The 23,808-nt window shown below is 33.4% G+C and overlaps 1 protein-coding gene across 6 annotated transcripts in view; it reads left to right on the forward strand.

Annotated features, from left to right (window-relative positions):
• Nucleotides 1–23,808, forward strand: part of Ptprq (protein tyrosine phosphatase receptor type Q) — a 219,088-nt gene that overhangs the window by 172,988 nt on the left and 22,292 nt on the right. For 4 of the 6 annotated variants that reach the window (XM_047550026.1, XM_047550028.1, XM_047550031.1 and 1 more), the window contains 5 exons: nt 3,940–4,039; nt 5,734–5,862; nt 18,856–18,882; nt 19,530–19,611; nt 23,141–23,231. In XM_047550026.1, coding sequence (XP_047405982.1) covers nt 3,940–4,039; nt 5,734–5,862; nt 18,856–18,882; nt 19,530–19,611; nt 23,141–23,231 — 429 coding nt within the window. The remainder of the gene's footprint in view (nt 1–3,939; nt 4,040–5,733; nt 5,863–18,855; nt 18,883–19,529; nt 19,612–23,140; nt 23,232–23,808) is intronic. The other 2 variants (XM_047550029.1, XM_047550030.1) reach the window with 1 other exon arrangement.

Here is a 23,808-nt window from a genome sequence, read left to right on the forward strand (position 1 = left end):
AGTACAGGAAGTGTATCTTTCTTTTTTAAATTTTTTTTTTATTTTTTAGTTGTACATGACAGTAGAATGTAATTTAACATGTTATACATACATGGAGTATGACTTATTCTAATTAGGATCCTATTCTTGTGGTTATACATAATGCGGAGTTACCCTGGTCATATATTCAAATACAAGATTGAGAAAGTTATGTCTGATTAACTCTACTGTCCTTCCTATTCCCCTTCTCCTCCCTTCCTTTGTTTCCCTTTGTCTGATCCATTGAACTTCTATTCTTCCTCTCCCCACCCTCTCTTGTTGTGCGTTAGCATTCACATATCAGAGAGAACATTTGACCTTTGGTTTTTTGGGATTGGTTTATTTCACTTAGCATGGTATTCTCCAGTTACATCCCTAATTTCATTCTTCTTTATGGCTGAGTAATGTTCTATTTGTGTGTATACCACATTTTCTTTATCTATTCATCCATTGAAGGACATCTGTGTTGGTTTCATAGCTTGACTATTGTGAATTGAGCTGCTACAAACACTGGTGTGGCTGCATCATGGTAGTATGCTGATTTTAGGTCCTTTGGGTATATGCCAAGGAGTGGGCTAACAGGGTCAAATGGTGGTTTCATTCCAAGTTTTCTATAAGGAATCTCCATACTGCTTTTCATAGTGGTTGCACCAATTTGCAGTCCCACCAGCAATGTATAAGTGAACCTTTTCCCCACATCCTCGCCAACATTTGTTGTTACTTGTATTCATAATAATTGCTGTTCTGGCTGGAGTGAGATGGAATCTCAGGGTGATTTTAAATTTTATTTCTCTAATTACTAGAGATGTTGAACATTTTCTTATGTATTTGTTGACCATTCTTAGTTCTGCTTCTATGAAGTGCCTGTTCAGTTCCCTGCCCATTTATTGATTGGGTTATTTGTTTTTTTGGTGTGAAGTTTTTTGGAGTTATTTTGTAAAACCTGGAGATTTATGCTCTATCTGCAGGTGGTAAAGATTTCCTCACAGGGAGTGTATCTTTCAATTTTAGATAGCTGGTGTCTGATCAGGCTGCCACCACAAAATACCAAAGACCAGGTGTCTTCAACAACAGAAGTATGTTTTCTCACAGCGTGGAGTCTGACATCAAGGTTCCAGTACATGTGGTATCTGGCGAGGTCCTTCTTCCTGACTTACAGATGGCTTCCTTCTTTCTGGGTCCTCACATGGCATTTCCTTGGTACAGATGTGGAAGTAGAAAGGGAGAGAGAAAAGGCAAAGAGGGAAAGAGAGGGGAAGAGGGAAGGAGAGAGAATAAACACAATAGAGTAAATTCTCTTGCATCTGGACTTAAAAGGACATTAATTCTATCTGATCAGAGCCCCATCCTTATGACATCATTTAAACTAAATACTTACTTTCTCCAAATCCAGCCACACTGGTGATTAGGACTTTAACATATGAATCTGAGGATGAATCATGTTCAGTTCATAGCAAGTAGTCATTGAGAAGGTGTTTGAGCAAACCCTTGCAGAAAATGAAATGGCCACTCAGGCCAATACACAAGTATTTTACCTCTTCAGACAGAGGAAGAAACTATCACAAAAGTCCTGTACTATGAGTGCTCTGGTCACTCCTCAGAAAAAGGCTATTCTGGCTTCAGAGGGCTGAGCAAGGTAAGTAAGAAAGGGAGATCAGAGAGGTAACTGGGGGCCAGAGAGCAAATCAGAGACCATATCACAGGACCCGTGAGAACTTAGGTTTTCCTCTGTGATCCATGGGGAGGATTTTCAGCAGAGGGGTGATTTTTTTTTTTTTTTTTTTTCAGTGCTGGGGATTGAACCCAGGGCGTTTTGCTTGCAAGGCAGGCACTTTACCAACTGAGTCATATCCCCAGCCCGGGTGATGTTTTAAAAGGTTTATCCTTGGTGCTCTGTTAAAAATAGATGGCAGGACAAGGGTGGACAGGACTTGGCCATACAATAGTTCATGCAAGACAGGGTGATGGCCTGGATCAGGGGCCAGAAAGCAGAGGTTGTAAGAAGAGAGTATGGAAAAACTAGAAGTAGAAAGAACAGCATCATGAACCCCCGGATACCTTCTAACTAAATTCCAAATTTTTTTACATTTTGACATTCTCTTCATTCACTTATTTCTGAAATAATTTATAGTAGACTAGTTACAGACAGCATAGTATTCCAGCCCTAAATGCTTTAGCATGTTTCTTAATGAGTAAATTTTATTATATTGCCACAGTTAAATTTAATCAGCTATAAATCTTTGATTTTTTCTTAAATCGAACATGTTAGCAAATTTATTTAATATGTACCCATAGGCCATGCTGTATTAAGTGAGTAAGAATGGAACATTTTTTCCATTAAAAAATCTTAAGAATAGAATTTTGATTTGGCCAATTAGAAAACGAACTGCTTCCCAATTAAGTAAAAACTTAAAAAAACAGACTTAGAAATGTTTCATGTTTCTTCATGCTGTTTCCCCTTAAGGTGGCATCAGCTCAGACATCTGTGTGACATGAACTTCATTTTCCAAATCACTTCTTTTTGCTTTGTACCTTGCTGCATCTGCTGGAGCACCCTCTAGTTCCCCATGTTAAACCTCAAAGTCACCTTTGACCTATACATCTCTTGCCTGCTCGTTATTTTAATACAATGCAATATGTATGTAGTAGCTGTTGTTACACTGGATGGTAAAATTGATGCATAGGCAGTAATAGTCTGATTCCTCCTTGTAAAGCTATTTTTTCTGACTTATCACCAGCAAATAGTAGACGGGGTGATACTTTGACATCACGTTAATGTTCAATTCCCTACCAGTCTTTCTCTTAATCATTTAAAATGCATTTACAGTTGTTACCTGAATCACTTATTTAGGAATATGAAATGGTTATTTTTAAATTTTATTCCTTTTACATTTAAAAATTTTATTCTTTCTACATTTATTAAGCAGAATTCTCTTCAAACGAAGAGTTTTATCTCCTTAACTAGGGTTGTTTTTAAAAAAAAAAATCCATAAAACACAGTTCATATGAACCAGAAAAGTACAAATTTTAAGTATAATTAATTAACTTGTTTCAAAAATTTTCAGTTTTTATTCTTTAAAATATTAAGTCATTTCCTCTTTGGTCATTAAGAGACCCTTCAAGATGATTTTTTTTAGACCTTTTTTTTTTTTTTTAATGTGGTGCTGAGGATCAAATCCAGTGTCTCACACATAGTAGGCAAGCGCTCTACCACTGAGGCACAATCACAGCCCCTGAACTTTTATTCTCTTCATGCTGTTAGCCTTTGTTAGCTTCCTGGCTTTCAGGCACCATTATATATTTTGAATTTATTTTATTCCTTACTCCCACTTTGGAATTACCTCCAAGGCTCCTTGGGTTCATATGTAAAAACTGTGCATACGTTGAAAATAGTGCATCAGAATTTCCTCATGAATTTTACATATACATATATATTATATATATATATATATTATATGTGTGTGTGTGTGTGTGTATAAGCAACTGGAATAATAAAATTTCTTCTGACAGATGGAAGGATGCCATTGGAAAAAGAGGAAAGTGTGGGGGCTCGGTTTTGGGACATAATGATTTAAAAATTTTAGTTATACTTCTAAATAAGCTTGTAGGGTAAGCAATTAGATATACAAGAAGGGAGATGGAGTCTGATGTAAAAATCTTAGTCATCATCATACAGTAAAAAGTAAAATCTATGAGGCTGGATGGGTTTACAAAAGTTTAGATAGAAGAAAGGACCAAGGATTGAGCCCACAAATTAAATGATCTAGGAAAAGAGGAATAAGCACAGTTTTTGTTTTGTTTTGTTTTTTTTCTACTAGTGTTCTTGAGCAATATAACAAGAAAATATCTTTCTTTGTGGTTTGAGACCCAAAATACAATTCCATGATAATGTTTACTGAATATGTTCCCCCTCTTTTCCAGGTGAAGGACTTTCAGAAAGAACTGTAGAGGTCATTCTCTCAGTCACATTGTGTATCCTTTCAATAATTCTTCTTGGAACAGCCATATTTGCATTTGCAAGGTAAGATTTGTTTGTACTCATGTTCCTTGAATGCTTAGTGGGCACATATCAGTCAAGGTCCAATCAGGAGACAAAAATCCATGGTAGTTACATGAATGGGAAACATTTACTTTTTATTTTTCTTAAATTGACAGAAAAACATCTTTTTATTCATTTATCATGTATAATATGATGTTCTGAAGTCCATACACAGTGTAGATTGACTGAAGAAGGTAACCCTGCCTTTTGAATGGGAAAAATTAATGTAAACAATATTAAATAAAAGAAATGGTAAACTACTTAAGGGCGTAAAAGAGAATTCTAAGGAGTCTAGAAGTAGCAAGTACAGTAAAGCAACTATTCTCCTTAGGTTGAGGGACACAGGAAAATAAAGGTGTTAAGGACTGAAGGAAGTTCCAAACTAAGGCTATCATGGACTTACTGCTATAACATGTGTAATCTATCAGTGGGCAAATAGGGCAGAGGGACAGGAGCTCTTTTGTAGAAGCTAACCATCATTATTGGAGGGTAGGCAGGCTACAATTGGTTGTAGAAGCAGCTCATTCTTGCTGGGTGGTATATGTGGACTGGAGCTTCTTGGAGCCCTTCACCAAAGGGATGGAGAGAGTTTTCACTTCAGAGGCAGTGACAACTCATCCAGGTGGGCTTGATTTCCACAAGAAATAATGATAATGTAGGACTAAAGTCCAGAAGGACAGTGGTTCCTGTCCTTAGTTCCTTGAAGATAGGGACCATATTTTATAATTTCTATTTCTTCCTCAATATGTAATTTATAATAAATAATGTTTAATTATGTGACTGATAGAATAGCTAAATATTACCTTGTAATATCAGTATTATTTATGGAGAAATGAGCATGTAAAGGGTTTACAATGAAAAGGCTTTGGATTGAATCTCAGATTCATGTGACTTCTCATTTTTGAACCTGAATTTTCTGATTATAAATACAGATAATAGTCTTTATAATATTTTCATAAATATTTAGTGAGACAATTTAAAAATCATTTGTAGGTAGTTACATGCATGTAAAAATGTTTCATTATGCAAAAACAGTAGATGGGGTTTTTTTTAGCACTGATGTTAATAGTACTGAGCAATTTCCACTTTATATTTTATTTTCATGGAAAATCAGTAAGACAGCTAAAGTGAGAAGAAAATAGTCATAGCCTCAGTCTCCCTGGCTCTCTATTTCAAATATGCCAGTTGCTCAGGCCTTGATCAAATCAACTAAGTCTCATTAAAGTTCGGATGTCAACCAAACAATTTGTTTAAAAATTTTTATCTTTAAAAAAATCTTAATAGAAAACATTCTGTGGTATTAAAACAGGCAAAATGAAATTGAATAGCTCTAAAATTGCCACATATTCTGAGAAGTGATTCTAACAAAGAAATTATCTGGTTAAATATCTTCACTTATAAAGAAAACTAATAGAAAAAAAACAAAACAAAACTAAACAAAACAGTAGAGAATGGAGACCAGGGGAAAATAGAAGGAGAGAGAAAGGGTAGGTATTGGGGAATGAAATTGACCAAATTATATCATGTAATGTGTGAATATGTAACAATATAACAATGAATCCCATTATTATGTATAATTATAATACACCAATAAATTTTTTAAAAAAGAACACTAAAACCTAATTCTTATGCTTTTTATGATATTCCCTTCTTGGATTTTACTGTTCTTGTGTTAGAATTCGACAGAAGCAGAAAGAAGGTGGCACATACTCTCCTCGGGATGCAGAAATTATTGACACTAAATTCAAGCTGGATCAACTCATCACAGTGGCAGACCTGGAGCTGAAGGATGAGAGATTAACTCGGTGAGCACACTCCTCTGGGCGAACAGTGGTCCAGAGGGCCCGGAGCCATGACCCCACCCTGACCTATGCTTGTTGGAAGTGTTTGTGGGGCTCCAGTTTACACAGGTCACAGAGATCTTCTTTCAAAGGGTGACCTTCGTCTTCCACACACTTTTCTCACTGATGTTCAGAGAATCACTTAATCTTCCTAATATTTTGAGTTCAATATGAACCTTGGACTCTAATGTTCAACAAGATTTTCATCCTGAGGCAAATATTTTTACACATTATCTTTTACATTTTGTTTAAAAATTCATTTCATGCGATAGATTTCTTATATCTCAGATTTGTTTAAAGTGTCCCCCTTTTTAATAACAAGTTTAATTACATTTATAATAACTTGATATATCAGTTTTGAGAGCATCCCTTAAAGCTCTCTCTTTTAGTATAAAATTACATGAAAGTCTAAACTGTATATAACATTTTAATTTTTATGATTGATTAGTATTTAAAAACTAAATGCAAAGCATTTATCTTCAGAAGGAAAATATAAATGTGTGTAATAAATATGGTCACTGGTATGTATGGGAAATAGTAACATGCTTGATTTTAAAAAATAATCTTAAATCATTTTAAAAGGATTATGAATTATTCAAAATATTAACACATTTGAAAACTTGTGAACAAGTAATTCATCAAGTTCTTAATAAAAACTATCATCAGGCTGCCCTAACAAGTTAATAATCTTTCTTATAAGATCCAACAGTATGTGATGCTTATAAATTCAAGATTATTACATAGTACTACACAGTTCTCTGGACATTTTAAGAATGAGTAATTTTTAAAAATTAGTCATTTTTAAAATATAACATTAAAGGTCTTGGGCATCAAAAAGAATCATTTGTTGTTGTCACTTTTCAAAGTTGGTCTTTACCTAATAGATTGACTATGCAAGTATATTTCTAGCATGTCTAAAAATATCCAATATGTGCCTTAGAAGGAGTTGTCATCTGATAAGCAGTGTCTTTCCAAATGTTGTAAAATTAAGATTATTTAGCATTATATCACTAAATCGCAAGTAAACCTGCTTTGTAGGATATAAAAATTTACTTTTTAAACATTTGAATGTTATTCTTTGTTTACATTCTAATATAGTCTGTTTCCATTTATAAATGGATAGTGTACCAAAGACTTATATGTAAAATGATTATATATTACATAGGTTATCATTTTTTACATTAGGAAAGTCATGTAAAAGAGATTGAGATTCCCACCATGACTTATGAGAGCTAACCAAATCATAGAACACTGGAGTACTGCTAGGTAATACTCTAGGATACTAGGTATGTCCTGGTCCTGGAGGGGGTCATGCTACACAGAAAAAGAAAATTTCTTCTCTTTTCCCTATGGGCCAACTGAATTTTAGTAGTTCCTCCCTCTTGCATTTCTGCACTCCTTTTTCAATTCCTTGTGATCCCTTTACAGACTGGGAGCCCCAGACTCTTTCCTGAACACCTGACAGAGTACAAGGGATAACTTTAGATCTCTTGGTGCAATTAATTTGTCCTATTTAAACAATTTTGGCTGAACCTGTTCATACTAAAATGTAAATGTCAAGGAATCTATAATGCTTGCTGAACATTTTTATTTTTTAAAGGAATCTTTATTAAACTCCTACAATCCCTGGTAGGCAGATCTTTAGAAATATAAAACACACACACACACACACACACACACACACACACAGTGGAAAAAGCATGGTCAACATAGGAAAAAGCATTCTCTATCAAGGAGGTCACTGTTCTGGGCAGTAGACCTTCCGTAGAGAGGTGGTTTCCCTAAGCTCAGTGTGCATTCACAGCTTGCCCATCCTGTACTTCAGAACACTGAATACAGCCATTATCAAAAAAACAAAAAAATCTATAAGGTTTTTTTAAATCCCATTTTTTTGTTTGTTTCATCTTTTAACAATGACTATTATTTTACAACTGTAGAACAATTTCAAATCATGGAAATGTGGGCAATGACTCTGTAGATTGCTGATTATTGGGTATTTATAATCCAGGGGCTGTCTTATTTGACTTGACTCCATATTATTTATTTTCTAGTTCTGTGTTTATTTATTTATGTATCACATTGTTTGTAAAAGGCCATAGAAGTAAAATAATATTTTGAATATTTTTATTTTTTTGCCCCATAGAAAATTAATATGTGTTAACCCCAGTATAGCAAAATTGAAAATATTTATATCCATGCTTTTCACTTTCTCATTTATGTGTTATGATTCTGGAATTCATGACTGTAAAACACTTGTTTATAATACCAATAGCACATAATAATATGCTTTGCTGGATTGTATTACAGAAATTCATTAAAATAACTATTGAGTGTTTTGGGTATTAAGTCTTCATTATAGAGATCTATGATTTTTTCATGTTAGTAGGCTCGCTAGTACATTAGACAGGACTAGAAAAAATAACTAAAAATTATTAGCTCCCTGCACATATCTGAGGGGCCTGACCTTCAGTGGAGCTTAAAAGGTCTTCATTGTTTTTGAAGAGCTCAAAGATCTCAATTTGCTTTACATCAGAAACTGATGGTAGATTCTGGGAATCAAGGAATTGGAGTTAGCTCCCCAATTTTTTGTGTAGCTTTCACCATGTGTCTTTGTTATCTGAAAAAAGAACTTGGTTCTTTTAAATCTACCTGGCTAACATATGTGCTTTCTGCTTGAATTTCAACCTTATTCTTTTTCTTCCAACCTGCCAAACTTTTCATGTAAAACTGAGCTTGTAGATTTTCCTGTGTTCTATATCTTCATATGTCCAAAAGGAAATGATTAGAGACTATATAACCAACAAATTGAATATTAAATTAATATTAAATTAGGTAATAAATTAATCAATCTGCATATTTGTTTTAGGGAGTTACCTCTTTGACAGAAAGCAAAGTTATAGTGCTTGGTTCTAAATTCTTTCAAAGATTTGAGGTTTTTATACTTAAGAAATTATTTAGTTTTTTATGTCCCTACCTAAATACTTATGTTTTAAAACCCATCCTGTTCTTGTATGTGTGAATTCTACTTATATTTCACCTTGTTTCACAAAGTATAGGAAGATACAGTCTCCCATGTTATACTTTTTCTTTCCAAAGAAGAACAGAAGTAAAATAATGATTCAATACTACTTAATCTCTTTTTAAAATTTTTTTATTTGTTCTTTTTAGTTATACATGACAGTAGAATGTATTTTGACATATTATATACACTTCGAGGACAACTTCCCATTTTTCTGTCTGTACATGATGTGGAGTTACACTGGTCATGTATTCACATACTAACATAGGAAAGTAATGTCCAATTCATTCTACTATCTTTCCTATTCCCTTTCTTCCTCCCTTCCCTTCGTACCCCTTTGTCTAACCCAAATAGTACTACTTAAACTCTTTTTTAGTTGTTCTTTTTAGTTATACATGACAATAGAATGTATTTTGACATATCATACATACATGGAACATAACTTCCCATTCTTGTGGTTGTACATGATGTGGAGTTACACTGGTCGTGTGTTCATATATGAGCATAGGAAAGTTATGTCCGATTCCTTCTATGACTTTCCCATTCCCATCCCCCTCTTTTTCCCCCACTCCTCCTTGCCCAATTCAAGTGCTACTTAAACTCTTGAGAACATTCAGAGATATGCTAAGATAATGTTTTACATCCTTAATTGGATTGATAATTACACGAACAATTATGCACATTTTATATTTAAGTTTAGACAACACAAACTTTATTTTTTAGAAAGGATATTTAATGTTTGGAGATCACCTCTCTCACACTCACTAGATTAGGAAATGACCCTTGGGCTTTGTTATCTGCTAAGTAAACAAAACAACTTTTTATGACTCCTGCAAAACAGCCACTGAGTCACTGAGGTGAGAAAGATTTTGAGGGGAACCTGTTGATAAGGTCAACACAGGTGAGATACAGACCTGTGTTTCTTATTAAGGACCATGAGACTGATGCTGTGGAGCATCTTTAATTAGTTTAACTGTAGCACAAATTACTTTCCCAAGAGAATTACAACACTCACATAAACCAATAGAATTTTTATGTTAAAAGATTAATTTGCTGGATAAGTTTTGTTTTACTATCTCCTTCTACAATTAATTTATAGGAGTATGTTTCATATGGTAACTAAATTGGGGGGAAAAAGTAAAATAATATTAAGCAATGCTGCTTGACAGAAATTCAGTTTCTTTTAGGACTCAATTTCTTTTCCAAAATTTTGCACATCATTTCAAACTAATCTGCCTATTTTTAGTTGAGTAAACATAATGGCACAATTTCTTAAGTCTTAAGACCCAATCCAGTAACAATAAATAGAATTAAGTTCTCAACAAAAGGAAACAATTGAATGATTTGTAAAAGTTATTTTAATAGAACTTCCTTTCTTCAATACTTTCTTTAGTAGATTTTTAGAAGAGTGCATATTGAATATTGGTTCCCTATATCATCAAAAATTTACTATTTAAAAGAAGCCAATGAATGTGTTTGTAAACTGTAAACCAGAATATATTTTGCATTGTTATTATTGTTATTTGTGTTTGTAATATTATAAACTACTCCAATCTACTTTCACCATGGTTTGCTAACACAATAATTGCTGCTGCTAATGAGCAACTACTATGTGTTAAACATTGCATTTGTCATGATTTCACTTAACTGTTTCAACACTTGGTTACCACAAAGTGGTATTCATATCCCCATTTTACAGATTAAAAATAAAAACAATGCACAGAGCAGTCAAGTAACTATCCATGGTAATGTAGCTAGTAAGTAGGAAAGCCACGATGTTAGCCCAGTTGTCTTTGATTCTGAGGTCAAGATACATGTATGTATGTACTGTACTTTCAAAAATTATTTTTTAGTTGTCAGTGGAGCTTTATTTTATTTATTTATTTACATGCAGTGCTGAGGATCGAACCCAGGGCCTCACACATGCCAGGCAAGTGCTGTACCACTGAGCCATAACCCCAGCCCCAGTGTATACTTGTATTTAACTCTGAAACATACTAGAAAAGATCAATGTAAACACTCTTAAAAGACAAGGAACCATGGTATTCTTCTCCAACAATAATTTCTATGCTGAGAATGATTCTAAGGAGAGAACTGCTCTTTTGATTTATTGTCTCCTGATATGGGGCAGAGAGGAGATGAAACTTCAGTGAAGGAAAAAGTTGGAGAAACTGAAAAACATTTGGAAGTGCAGTTCTTCAATAAGAATACATTATCTTGGACTGATGAAATATATGATATATGAAACTCTATGTCAAAAAGTTTTCATTTTAATTTTCACCATTGTTTGACAGATTCTAGTCATTAATTTCACTTCTATCCTAAACTTAAACTGTCTTTGCAAGCAGTGACAAAAATATGTGAATCCAGAATACAAGAAATACCTGCAAGTAGAATGAAGTTTAAGGTATTTGATGCTCATGTTCTTGTTGTAGCAAATAAAAAATAATGCAGTGTGTTTGTATACTAAATAAATAATGAATCTTTACTTCCAGATACTCTTCATTTTTCTTTAGACGCAAGGAGATTTTTGTCATCCAGTAAGTTATGTGGTAATGCAGATTTCTGCTGTGATTATTTTAATCTTGTCAGGTGGTGTGCTCTATATTTTAAAATACATGATATTGAACCTTTTTTTTTTTTGCTTAGTATACTATTTTTCCAAAGCTCCCAAACAAATGTAGCTCTTCACTTACAATGTGTCCTCTATAAGATTGCATGCTATTGCTATGGTAAAATTAATGTTATCAAAATGCACATTGACTCATGATGTGCATTCCTTAAGAATTTGCTGTGTTTGCCTATGTGGTGTTAACTTTAATAGTAAACTAAATTTCTACCTAGATTTCTTTACAGGCTTCTCATTATGTTATATCACATCAGAACTCAATTCTCCATCTGATGGGTAGTGTCAGGATTCACACTTCACAGCAGCTTGTTTCTACAACTGTAGATTGGAATCTGTAAGGACCAAGAATTGACATTTCTTATTCTCTGTCTTTTGATTTTCTGGTTCATAGGGAGAGTGACACATTTCATGAAATTTTTCTTCTGCCCTGACCAATGGGTAGCCATCTGTCCCTGTTTCCAGGAACTCCTCTGATACTCAGAAATGCCATTTGTATCCTGGCACAAAAATTTCTTGACACAATCAGAGAGTAGAATAACAGATTGTCAGCATTAGCAGGGACTCCCAGAAACTGATTTAGTGCCCTGGAGATAATAAATTTCTTTATGCAAAGGACATAAATGGAGGCAGAAAATGAAACTGCATTTGATTTCAGAATCATAAATCTACTAAAGAAGAATCAGTTTCCATGAGCAATAGTCTACATGGGGCCAAAACTCCTGATACTGTGGTTGGCCATGAATAGTATTCAGTATGATTAAAATGGAGGAAGTCAGGCCTGTTTCTAGTCTAAGCACACTTAGCATTTTTCAATCATGAGTAACTCAGTTTTTCTTCGGATTAACTAATTAACAAGTTCCATTGACAGAATTAAATTAGTTTTATGAAAATGCATTTTGTTTAGTGGATCTGTCTGATGGAATTCAAACATTTGTCAAAGTAAAATGCTACTGGGCTAAAGGTTTAAATGATCACATCACATGAAAAATATCCATTTCCAACCAGCACTCAAAACTGACCTCTTGGCATTCTAAACTCACAAGTGGTCTGACTGAGCAACTCTGTTGAATGTCTTTCTTCATCATCATAAAATAGAATCCCTTCACTGTTTTCTTTCCTACTTCATGCCATTAGCAGCTTGGAAAATTGCCTCCATTTTATTAAACTGCTCACTATTTATCACAAAATTTCCTTTCCCAGAATAAGTGAATAGTGTCCTGCTCAGAATGAACTCTTACCTTGGCAGAAATGAACTTAATAGTGTGGGCTGGTTAATCAGAACCTTTATGGAACCTCCACATACAGTGTATTAACACATTTGATCTTTTTCCAAATCTAGTTTTCTGCGGCTGCTTCTAAGTTCCAATGCAGGACCTTCATTGCTTAACTGCCACCCTAACTAACAGCTCAGACTCCAAGACTTCTTTTAGACTGTGATGCCTTCTGTCGCCTCTCCATTAAGTCTTCATTCAGAGCCCTTGTCCACCTCTTCACACAGCTGTCAGCAGTCTCTCCTCTCTATCCTCAGCTTCTGCCCTATTGCCCTTGAGATAGCTAAGTTATACCCTTGGTTTTAATTTGGAATACATGGCTGATGAAATAAAACATCTGTCAAGAATTTGTTTTCAAATGTGTTAACGTGGAGAGGCTTAGTAATAAGGAAAATTCGACTTCTGCCACGCTAGAATCTCACCTCAGATTATTGACATCAGCCTTAGTGTTGGATTCCCATCTCTATCTAAAGGCCATTTTTCCTTGTTTGAATGAAAGAAATCTAAACTGGCACCTCCTGAGTGCCAGGCCCTATTCTAAGGCACTGGAAATGCTGTGATGAAAGAAGTGACGTTGCCTCCAAAGAGCTGTCCTTCAAGTTCCTAATGCTTTTATAAAACATATTTGTCCTTACAGATATAAGGAGGCCCTTTAGGAAAGTACTAGATATCACTTACTAATTAATTGCTCATCTAATTAAATAAGAAAAATATTATATTACTCACTGATTCAGGTGGTATGTTTCACTTACAAAATGAAGTTTTATAGTCAGCTTTACAGTACCAGCTGACTAAAATAATATTTTTAATTTGTAGTGTGAACTCCAGAAAAATTATTGGCAATTTGGGAAAAGAATGAAAAGAAATATCTGGAAGGACACTATTTTAAAGCCTAGAAAAAAATAGGAGAGAGAAAAATTGATACCTCTGAAAACATTAACAATATTGCTTTCAATAAGTAATAGAATATCATAAAAGTAGATATAAATTTTGTTGTAGTCAACAAAATATATAAAGACTCACATTCGGTATTTTATAAAACTTGGAAATATTAATTAATATGTTTTATCAGACACATAGATTCTTCACAATGTTGTTATTTGAATAACTAGAACATGTTATGGTGAACAAATACATAGTTTTATATGAAGTAATAAATTTGAGGTTCTTTCATTTTTAACCTGACTTAACTGGTTAAGTAGAAAAAACAAAGTTTCTCAGTTTGTTCTCAGCCTCTGCTAATGCTGATTTAAGCTGCTCATCTATAGGTTATCAGCTATGTTTCTCTATTAAGACTATATTTTAATTCCCTATAGATTTCAACTAATTGACCTTGAGGGAAAGCTGAGTCTCTGTGACAATACGGTCTTCAATCACCACTGCCAACATAAATAAATGGTTCCTCTCTGGATCCATCAAGAGTAATCTGAGTGGAATTCAAGTTTTTGATAGACTTTAAAGAAACGAGTTCAGATGTGAAATAATGCCCTTTTCAACAAAAAGGCGTAGGATTTAAGACAGCTAAGATTGATGTAATAAAAAGTGTTTAGCCCTTTATATTGGAAAGTGGTCAGTTATCTTATTGAAATCTGGTTGAATTCCAGTTTGATTTTTCCACTAATGAACTGAATATAATTTGATTTTAACCCTCATTCTCATATGTGAATCAGAGCACTTTCTCACCGGAAAATTTTTTTATTTAACAATTTTTAAGAGTTTTAAAACTGTAAATTCTAATTTTTTTCTAATTGAGTCTAAATGTCTCTTCCAATCACTTTATTTGAAAACATCATTCCTTTTGAAATAATACTGTTGATTTTTATACATACCAATTTCTGAGTTTTTTATGCTTAGTTAACCAGTCTTTCCTACTAAGAATTTATTCACCTCATCAGATTTTTCTCATCGTATGTCTCACCTTTTCTAATTCTATAAATTTTCAAACTAATAATTTTCCAAATTAAAAATAAAAGTGCAAAAACTTCAAAGAAAAGATAAAAATTAGAATATAACCAGTACCTAAGGGACAGATATAACCATATAACATGAAGCTAAGATTTTATTAAGGCACTGATGTGTATACTATAGACAAGAATTGGGGGAGTCAATTTTTATTTGAAATTCATAATTAACTCAAAATGTCTTCTCAAATTTAAACTGCCTGGGTATTTCAGGATTTTAGTTCACACATAATTATAACATAAACGTATATTGAAAATTACATAAAAACTATTAAAATACTATACTGATAGTGAAAGTTAAATCAAATTATATTCAGTTATCAGTGAATTAATGGATCTGAGAATTGTCCAGGTTTCAATAAGATAATTGACTCTTTTCCAATATAAAGAGCTAAACACTTCTTATTACATAAAATCATAATACATATAACAATATATTGTTATATAAACATAAATTTGCTAAATTTATGTTATTATGTTATATACACACAGATTACATAAAGTCATTGGGTTTAGATAAAGCAAGTGATACAAAAGAAAATAAAGGCAAGTTTCAACCCACCTCTTTTTTTAACAGATGGTGCCTGTTTTTTATCACTTGAGTAAGCAAGAGTAATTTTATTGTTCACATAGCTAACTTTCATTAGTTTCAAACTTTAGGTGATCTGATGATTCCTATATTAGTTATTAATGAATCACATGGTCTTGTTTAAAGCTATTTGAATTATGACCTACTAAGAATTCTGTTTCTTAATAGTTGAATGAAAAAGTTCTTGCAATTCAGAACAATAACCAAAACACTTACACTTTGTTTGCTGTGTGTCTTAGTCTGAATTCACCCACAATTTTTTATCTTCCAATGTTTGATTCAGTATTTACTATACAGAAGGTTAGGTTAGGAGGGACATGAAGTAAACTGAGTGTTAATCCTTCCCCAGCATCAAGTATATGTGAACCTGAATGCATTCATCCTTACTGCTTGTACTTAAATAACCTTAGCACGGGGTAGAAAGTGACTAATCCTTAGAAATTTGATGGCAGAGAAGGAAAACATTATTGGCTTTTTTTTGTACAACAGGCTATTCATATTTGAACCAGATACTAAGGAACAAGTGAAATTTGGTTGTAGGAGGAACACCTGGAAAGGTACCAAATTGAGAGGAAGGGAAACCAAGAGACTATCTAGAGTACAAGCAGGGAATGTGAGGGGTTTGCAAGGAATGATGTCAGAACTGTGGGCATGATTAGAAATGGTTCACACTGTACAAATGATTGCACAAAAACTGGATTCTTATAGTGCCCATTATATTAGATATTTGTTTGGGATCCTGAGTTGAAAACTTGGATTTGAAGTCGATGTTTGGACTGGGGATATGACTCAGTTCATAGAGTGCTTGCTTGTCAAACACAAGGACTCCAGCAATGCAAAAAGAAAAAACAACAACAACAACAACAACAAAAAACCTGAAAATGAAGTCTAGATGTTTGTGACCACTCTGTAGAGGACCCTGATTAGGAGGAACACAATACAGGCTCTTTCTGTTTAACTGAGCACTATTTAGTCTACTCATTTTTGAGTTAAACAAAGAGAATATCCTTTTGAAAATAACAAAAAAATCCTTTCTATATGTCAGTGTCAGTGGTAGAATTATATGAATAGGAGCTGCTTGAGACATATGAAAATAAACTAGAATTATGAATTATAATACTAGTGATGGTAACTCATTTATACTTATTCCTTACTAAAACCAGGGACTTATCTAAAGCATGTACATATATCAGCATAATTTACATTTACATTTACATTTACATTTACATTCCCCATTTTCCAAATCAGGAAAGTGAGGCAGAAAAGTTAACTTGCTCAAGATAACATAACTGGTATTTATTGGAACAGGTATTTGAAGCCAATAAGTCCATAATATTTTATAATGAGGCAAGAATTCACAAATATCTACCTAAACTCAATACCTAGCCAGTTGTGGTTTAAAATTAGAATATTTCAAGACAGCTTTCAAAAGCAAAATAAATAAGAACAGTGAAATTCAAGCAACTTCGTATAGAGTTTTTCACTGAAGAGAAGTGGAATTAGAAAACATATTTTTTTTATTTAAATAGAATTTCTTTTTTTAAAAAAAAATTTGGTTGTAGATGGACACAATACCTTTATTTTATTTATTTATTTTTATGTGCTGCTAAGGATTGAATCCAGTGCCTTACACATGCTAGGCAAGTGCTCTATCACTGAATCACAACCACAGCCCTTAAGTAGAATTTCTAAATGAACAATAGAGATCATTATTGAAAGAACGAGGACATGGAAATGAATAATATTATGCTTTTGCTATTTATTGTGCATTTATACTTTGATGTGATTATTCATGTTTAACGTCAATGTATACTGATTCTTCAAATTACTTATTAATGCCTTCCCATAAACTATCATCTATTTTAGATTCCAGTTACTCCAGTAAAAATGTTTTTCTACTACAGCCTTCAATATTCCTGGGTCTTCTGGGAAAGAAAGAATTTCTTCATTATAGAATGGTAGTCTGTCCCTTAAATAGGTGGAACACAGGCCTGTCACTGAGTCAGACATAGTGTGTTTGCATTCTACCAATCACAAACAGAATAATGTTTTCTGTGATTATAAACTTGATTTCCACCCAAGTCAAGAATTTCCATTTCCATTCAGTATCAGGGAAACAGTTCTTGCTCATTGAAGCATCTCTCAGTCATTTACATCTGAAGCTCAGTTAATTAGAATTTGCCCTCCTTTCCTATTTTTGAAGAACATGATGGCATAGGAACATTGGATCACCATTTACCCAAGGAGGTGTAGGTAGTGTAGGTCAAGTTCATTTTCATCTTTTCTTCTTGCTGACCTTTGCCAGAGATATTTCCAGCACCTCCAAGTTTCAAACACTCTATTCCTCTTCCCAAAATGAAGGATTCTTCTGATTCAATAGCCCCTTCAGCCTTATTTGTTTTCATCTAGTTAGAATCAGATGATCTCTTAGAATCACTCTAGGATATTGTGGGAAGCTCTGTTTTGCTTATCTGTCAAGATTCTTTGCTCTAACTTGTTTTGGTGCCATATTTGATAACTGGATGTTTGGTGATATCTACCTATCATTGAGAATTTTATCATTCTTCTTGGTAATACCTGCTCCAGCATCCCCATATTCCTTACCAATTCCTGTTTCTCAGTCAAATATGCTTCCTTTTGATTCATATTTTCTTCATTGAACATAGCTCTTTTTGGCCATTTTCACAATATTCATTATACCACATTTTTTAACCCAATTATTTTCTTTCATTCATCTGTTACTTCAAAATATACATCTTTTTATAAACATTTTTCACTTAATATAGTAAAATTATTACCAATATTTATTTAAATGTAACACTTTGAAAAAGTTCTATGTTCTTCACTGTATTTCATTGTATTTGTGCCTTTTGTGCTTTTTTTGCAGTGCTATTTTGTTATGCATGATATTTTATTAACAGTGTATTCATCTCTGAGTTTTTTTGTGTGTTACAAATTCTATTTGGCTGTTAAAAATATTTGTGTTTTTAGAATATAAATAACTTGGTCAATGATCTGTCATAGAAATATGTCTAAAGTAACTGAAATGATTGTGATCTGTTATGGCTGTGTATTTATCCAAACTCACTCATGGAACAAGACTTGAGCAATATGATGTCGTTTTTACAGATCTCTTCTTCCCTGACAAGCACTCTATGTAGATAAGGAAAATATTTCAAAATCCACATTAATTCTTTTAGACCAAATACCATGTAAGATATAAGTGGCCCTTTTTAATTCACAGTCCCAGATGCTTAACAATATAATAATGACAACTTTTTAACTGGCAAGAGAAGCTAAAATACTTTTTGGCCATATTTGAGACCAAGTAATATAATTTTTAAAAAGTGAAGTAGAATTTAAAATAACAATTACATGTTAGTTATATGTCACTGATTTATTATAATTTTCTGATTTTAATCTAGAGTTCTTTTAGAATGGACTGTCCTCTCCAACTCACAATGCATTTAACACAATCTTTGTTGCAGGTTACTTAGTTATAGAAAATCCATCAAGTAAGTTCACAAAATACTTTTTTCTTCTTTTGAATTTCAACTCCCAATCTTAATGTGTGGTTCCCTTTTTGTATGTTTGTTAGAAAAACCTCTAAGCTGGATATAAATCATAAAAGCATGACTAATTGCATGGTAACTGGAGAAATGCTCTCTCTCTCTCTGGGGTGAAGTCTGCATGTCTGTATTTTAGCTTGGGAAGTAATACGGGGATATTTAAACTCCTTGGGATTTAAAAACCATGTCATTATGAGAATGAGGTCACTGCAATATTTTATATCTTCTAAAACCTTGTAATGTATAAAATGTTTTCTGTATGACAAAGAGGTATTATGTGCTTTAGAATTCAATGATAACTTTATGCCCTTACATTTACTCAAAAAACCTTATTCATGAAAACAGTTAAATACTTCACTTAAAGTCACTGAAAAAAAATTGAAGGAATTTTGTCCTGTGAATACAAAGAAAATGAATGTAAAGAGGGCAAGTTAATTTCATAAGCATGACAGAGCAACTTTAAAGGTCTGTACTATATTTGGTTTTTAAAATGTCCCTTGTTCTTTACATGTTAATGGTACAGCCAGTGCCCAGGCTTAAGTGAAAGAATACATTCTAACAAGACTCCATTTTATACCTTTCTTTACATGGAGGCCAATAAGCAAGAAATCCTTCCTGCAACATGTTGAAGAGCTTTGCACAAACAACAACCTAAAGTTTCAGGAAGAATTTTCGGTATGTTACCAGCAGTTGTCACAACATTGCAAGACCTCCCGTCGTGTCATGTGTCACATTTCATGTCCATTTTAAGCATGCAGGGCCATGAAGGACTCTGGCCTTGATAATCAATACCCAATTACCAGGTTGATTGTTTGGATAGTAATGTTACACTGGGTGGCCTCTGGTGCAACCTGATCAGAATTATTCACCTACTGTGTCAGGAAAAGGTGCTCATCTTCAGACCTCCCCCTCAATGGCAGCCTGGCCTCTTTTCTTCCATCTAGGCGTAGATGCAAACCTAGAGCAATGTGTTCATTAGTTTTTGTTTGCATGTGAGGTTTAGGTCATATGGTAAGTCTAGTTTTACATTTAAAAAATTGGTTTCAATATAGCACTAAATTATTCCATTTTTATTTGCCTGCTTAGAGTACATTAACAGTTCAGAAGAATATGAGAGCAGAACCTGATGCTTCTATAAACTATAAAAATAATATTGTTTCTAGAACTATTCTAAAATTAAAAAAAAAATAAGTAATGGCCTGTATACAAGGCCTATTTTTAAGTAACTATGGAATAAATGCTGTATTATTATGGGGACATGTAAAACTAAGAACTTATCACTTTAAAACTTTTTGAAAGTTGGGAATCATTATATTGTTTTTAGCATTTTTTATATCTACAGAACTGAAATTATTTAAAGATAGGTAGATACCAAATCTTTACGCTATTTTGAGACTTGTAAGTATCTAACCTTAGATGATTATTTACTATTATAAAAGTAAAATGAATTTCTGTCACCGAAGTCTCTATTTCTTTTTGTTTTCTCATGAGTACCTTAGTGTGTGAACTTACAAAATACAGATACAAATAATTGGCTTAAATAATTCAGGATTATAATATTTCAGTCTCTCAGGGAATAATAACAAAAGTGTGAGAAGATTAATGGAATTTCCTGCAGCTTTTTTGTTATGCTTCTTAAGTAATATTGGTTTGGACTTAACAAAATCAAGGGAACCATAAAACTTTTCTTAGCATTTATACAATGAGAACTCTCAATTTTTCAGGAAAAAAAGTATAATTTTGCTAGAATAGAAGTGAATATAATTACATTATGTATGGCTGAGTAGATGAAAAGTTTTATTACCAATAGCATTCACATATTGTGAAAGTTTCCAGTTTAACTTTTTTTTGGAGACCATGGTTTTCAAAAACAAACAAACATTTATATTATTTTTATCCTAATGCTTTTTCATTTAAAGCAAGATTATTATACTGTAATAAGCAAATGCATATTTGATGCAGATTTTAACTCAGATCGTATTCACTTATATCTTAAACATTACAAGCTCCTGTTATAATGATAGATATTTTATTTGGCATGTTGATATATATCAATTCAGATGTTTTATTTGGCATGTTGATATATTTCAATTGAACACTTACCATTCAAGTGACTTTGGACAAATTAAACTGTGCCTCAACTCTGTGCCTTTATAAAATATCTACCTCTCTGAATTGTGGTCACTAAAATGATTGAATGTATGCAATATTATGAACAATGACTGGTACAAGTTTTAGCTATTAAGATAATTTCTACCACAAGGAATAAAATATTATGACAAAAACTGTAAACATATATTTAAAAAATTGCAAACACACTGTGTCATGAGGTAGGTTTGCATAAAGAAATGAAGAACAGCAGGACAGCTGGGCATTGTGGTACTCACCTGTAATCCCAGCAGTTCAGGAGGCTGAAGCAGAAGGATCATGAGTTCAAAGCCAGCCTGAGCAACTTAGCAAGGTCTGAAGCAACTCAGCAAGACTCTGTCTCTAAATAAAATGTAAAAATGGGCGGTGGTTGTGGCTCAGTGGTTAAGCACCCCTGGGATCAATACCCTGTACTGCAAAAAAAGAAAAGAAAGAAAGAAATGAAGATCAACTCAATATTAAAGAAGACTTCATAAAAAAGGTGAGCTTTAAGATGAACTGTAGGATGAGCAGAAGAGCAATGGGGAAACTACTCCAGAGAGTGAGTGGAGTCAAAATCTCAGGGAGGCAGAGCAGTGTACTTGCTGTGATCTCAAGGGAACAGAGGACACAGTAGGAAAAAGAGCTGCTTGGGAAAGATCATGGAGTCCCCATGTGCTGTAATAGGAACAGGAACACTATCCAAACAGCCTGGTAACTGGGCATTGGTGATCAAGGACAGAGTCACTTTGTAAGTGGAAATTTCTTTGTGAAATAATTGCAAAATATAAGTACCACTTTTCAATTTCCAGCACCCCTTTCTTTCCTCCTCTTTACATACTCCCAAAGCCTTGACACAAGGAAGTTCTTCTAGGTCTCTTCATTTAGTTAAAAAAAAATTTAGGGGGTTGTGGGTGTAGCTAGTGGTACGATGTGCTTTCCTAGATTGTGTGAGGCCCTGGGTTCAATGCCAGCACTGAAAACAACAACAACAACTTTGAAACCAGCAGTGCCAGAACATCAGAGTCCAACGGCTTCCACTATCCCTCTTTTTTGACACATGGTCACAAGCAAACAATCATCCAGTTCATCTTTTTAGGGAAAAATGAGAAAGGAGAATCATTGATTTAAAAGATATACTTTATAAAAATGTTGAAAAATGTAAAAACACATATTTTAACATTTATTAAGGAATTTGGCAAGCTAAGGATTCTAGAATGGAAAACCACAAATTTCATAAATGTAAATCATCAGCTCAACAAAATAATGCATATTTTCTTGCAACAGCTTTCTTAAAGATGCTCGTATTACAAAGAGCAAGGTAGATAATATCATGGTTTTTTAACCAAATGTCAATAAAGATCTTCTTGACCTTTTGTCTGTGTCTGATAATTCTTTTTTTTTTTTTAGAAAAAACATTTTTTAAAATACATTTTAAGTTGTTGAAGGACCTTTATTTTATTTACTTATATGTGGAGCTGAGGACCGAACCCAGTGCCTCACACATGCTACGCAAGCACTCTACCACTGAGCCACAACCCTAGCCACTGTGTCTGATAATTCTTAATAGCATCTTTGCATTCCATTATCAATTTAACAGTGCCTACTGAGCACAGGAATTGACCTTTGGCATCCTCTCAAACTGACCAATGTTATACCAATTAATAGGCATGAAATCACACTGCCCAAGGAGGAAAAACAAAAAATAAATCATTGAACTCCCTTCGTTTTACTAAGTAGACATTAAAATATTAAATAAAAGTCAGTGTGTACTTGATGAAACCATGAATAACATAGGACAGGGTCACTAGGTTGGTTGCCACATCTTGGGTCTTCCCAAAGTGCAAAGAAATTATCTCAACAGAGGGCAATAAACCAACTGATCAACATCATTCAGTTAATTAACATTAACTTATAAAGCTCAGGTAAACTTATTAGTGTTCATTTGATCTTGCTCTCACACGACATAGGTGTTTTAAATTTAAAAATGAAAAAAGGTTTAAAGAATTATATTTTACTGTGGTATCTCTCATGTACTTCTGATAAATGTAATTTTTGCAATGACTTTATTTCACAGGAATTACCAAAATTTCTTCAGGATCTTTCTTCAACAGATGCTGATCTCCCTTGGAATAGAGCAAAAAATCGCTTTCCAAACATAAAACCATGTATGTATGTATGTGCCCTTATTGTTCCTGGTATAGCTATGAAGTGTTATAAAATGTTTACCACTTTAACTTTTTGTATTTCTTTAATGTCTTATTCATATTAAGTGAATTATATAGCAATGTGTCTCATTAATAATGACTTTCAAATTGTATCTTTTGCTTTGTTCACATTTATTGAAGTTAATATATGTCGTTTTCAGCTTATTCACAAAAGGTTCACTTTTGCAGGTGTGAGAAACTGTAGATCTAATGGTTTCTTAGCTTTGTAATTTAACCCAAGTAAGGAACATGTTTTACATCTTCCTACAGACCCAGTCTCAAATGAAAAGAGAAAATTCAAACTTTGTACATTAGTTTCCCTCAAGAGCATAGCCCTATGGGACATAAAAAATGCATCACAAAGTACTAATTGAACATCACAGTAAATGTATGCTTACCAAAACTGGTTTTACAAAGGAGGAAGAGGTGTGCTTTACCAAAATGTATCTGTGTTTTTAAATCAATAAGGAAAGAAACAGTATTATTGCTTTAAGAATTAGCACTGGTATAAAGGGAAATGTGTAAAATTCCTCTGTTA

The sequence above is a fragment of the Sciurus carolinensis genome, chromosome 4 (assembly GCF_902686445.1).
Source record: "Sciurus carolinensis chromosome 4, mSciCar1.2, whole genome shotgun sequence".
NCBI classification, from domain to species: Eukaryota; Metazoa; Chordata; class Mammalia; order Rodentia; family Sciuridae; genus Sciurus; species Sciurus carolinensis.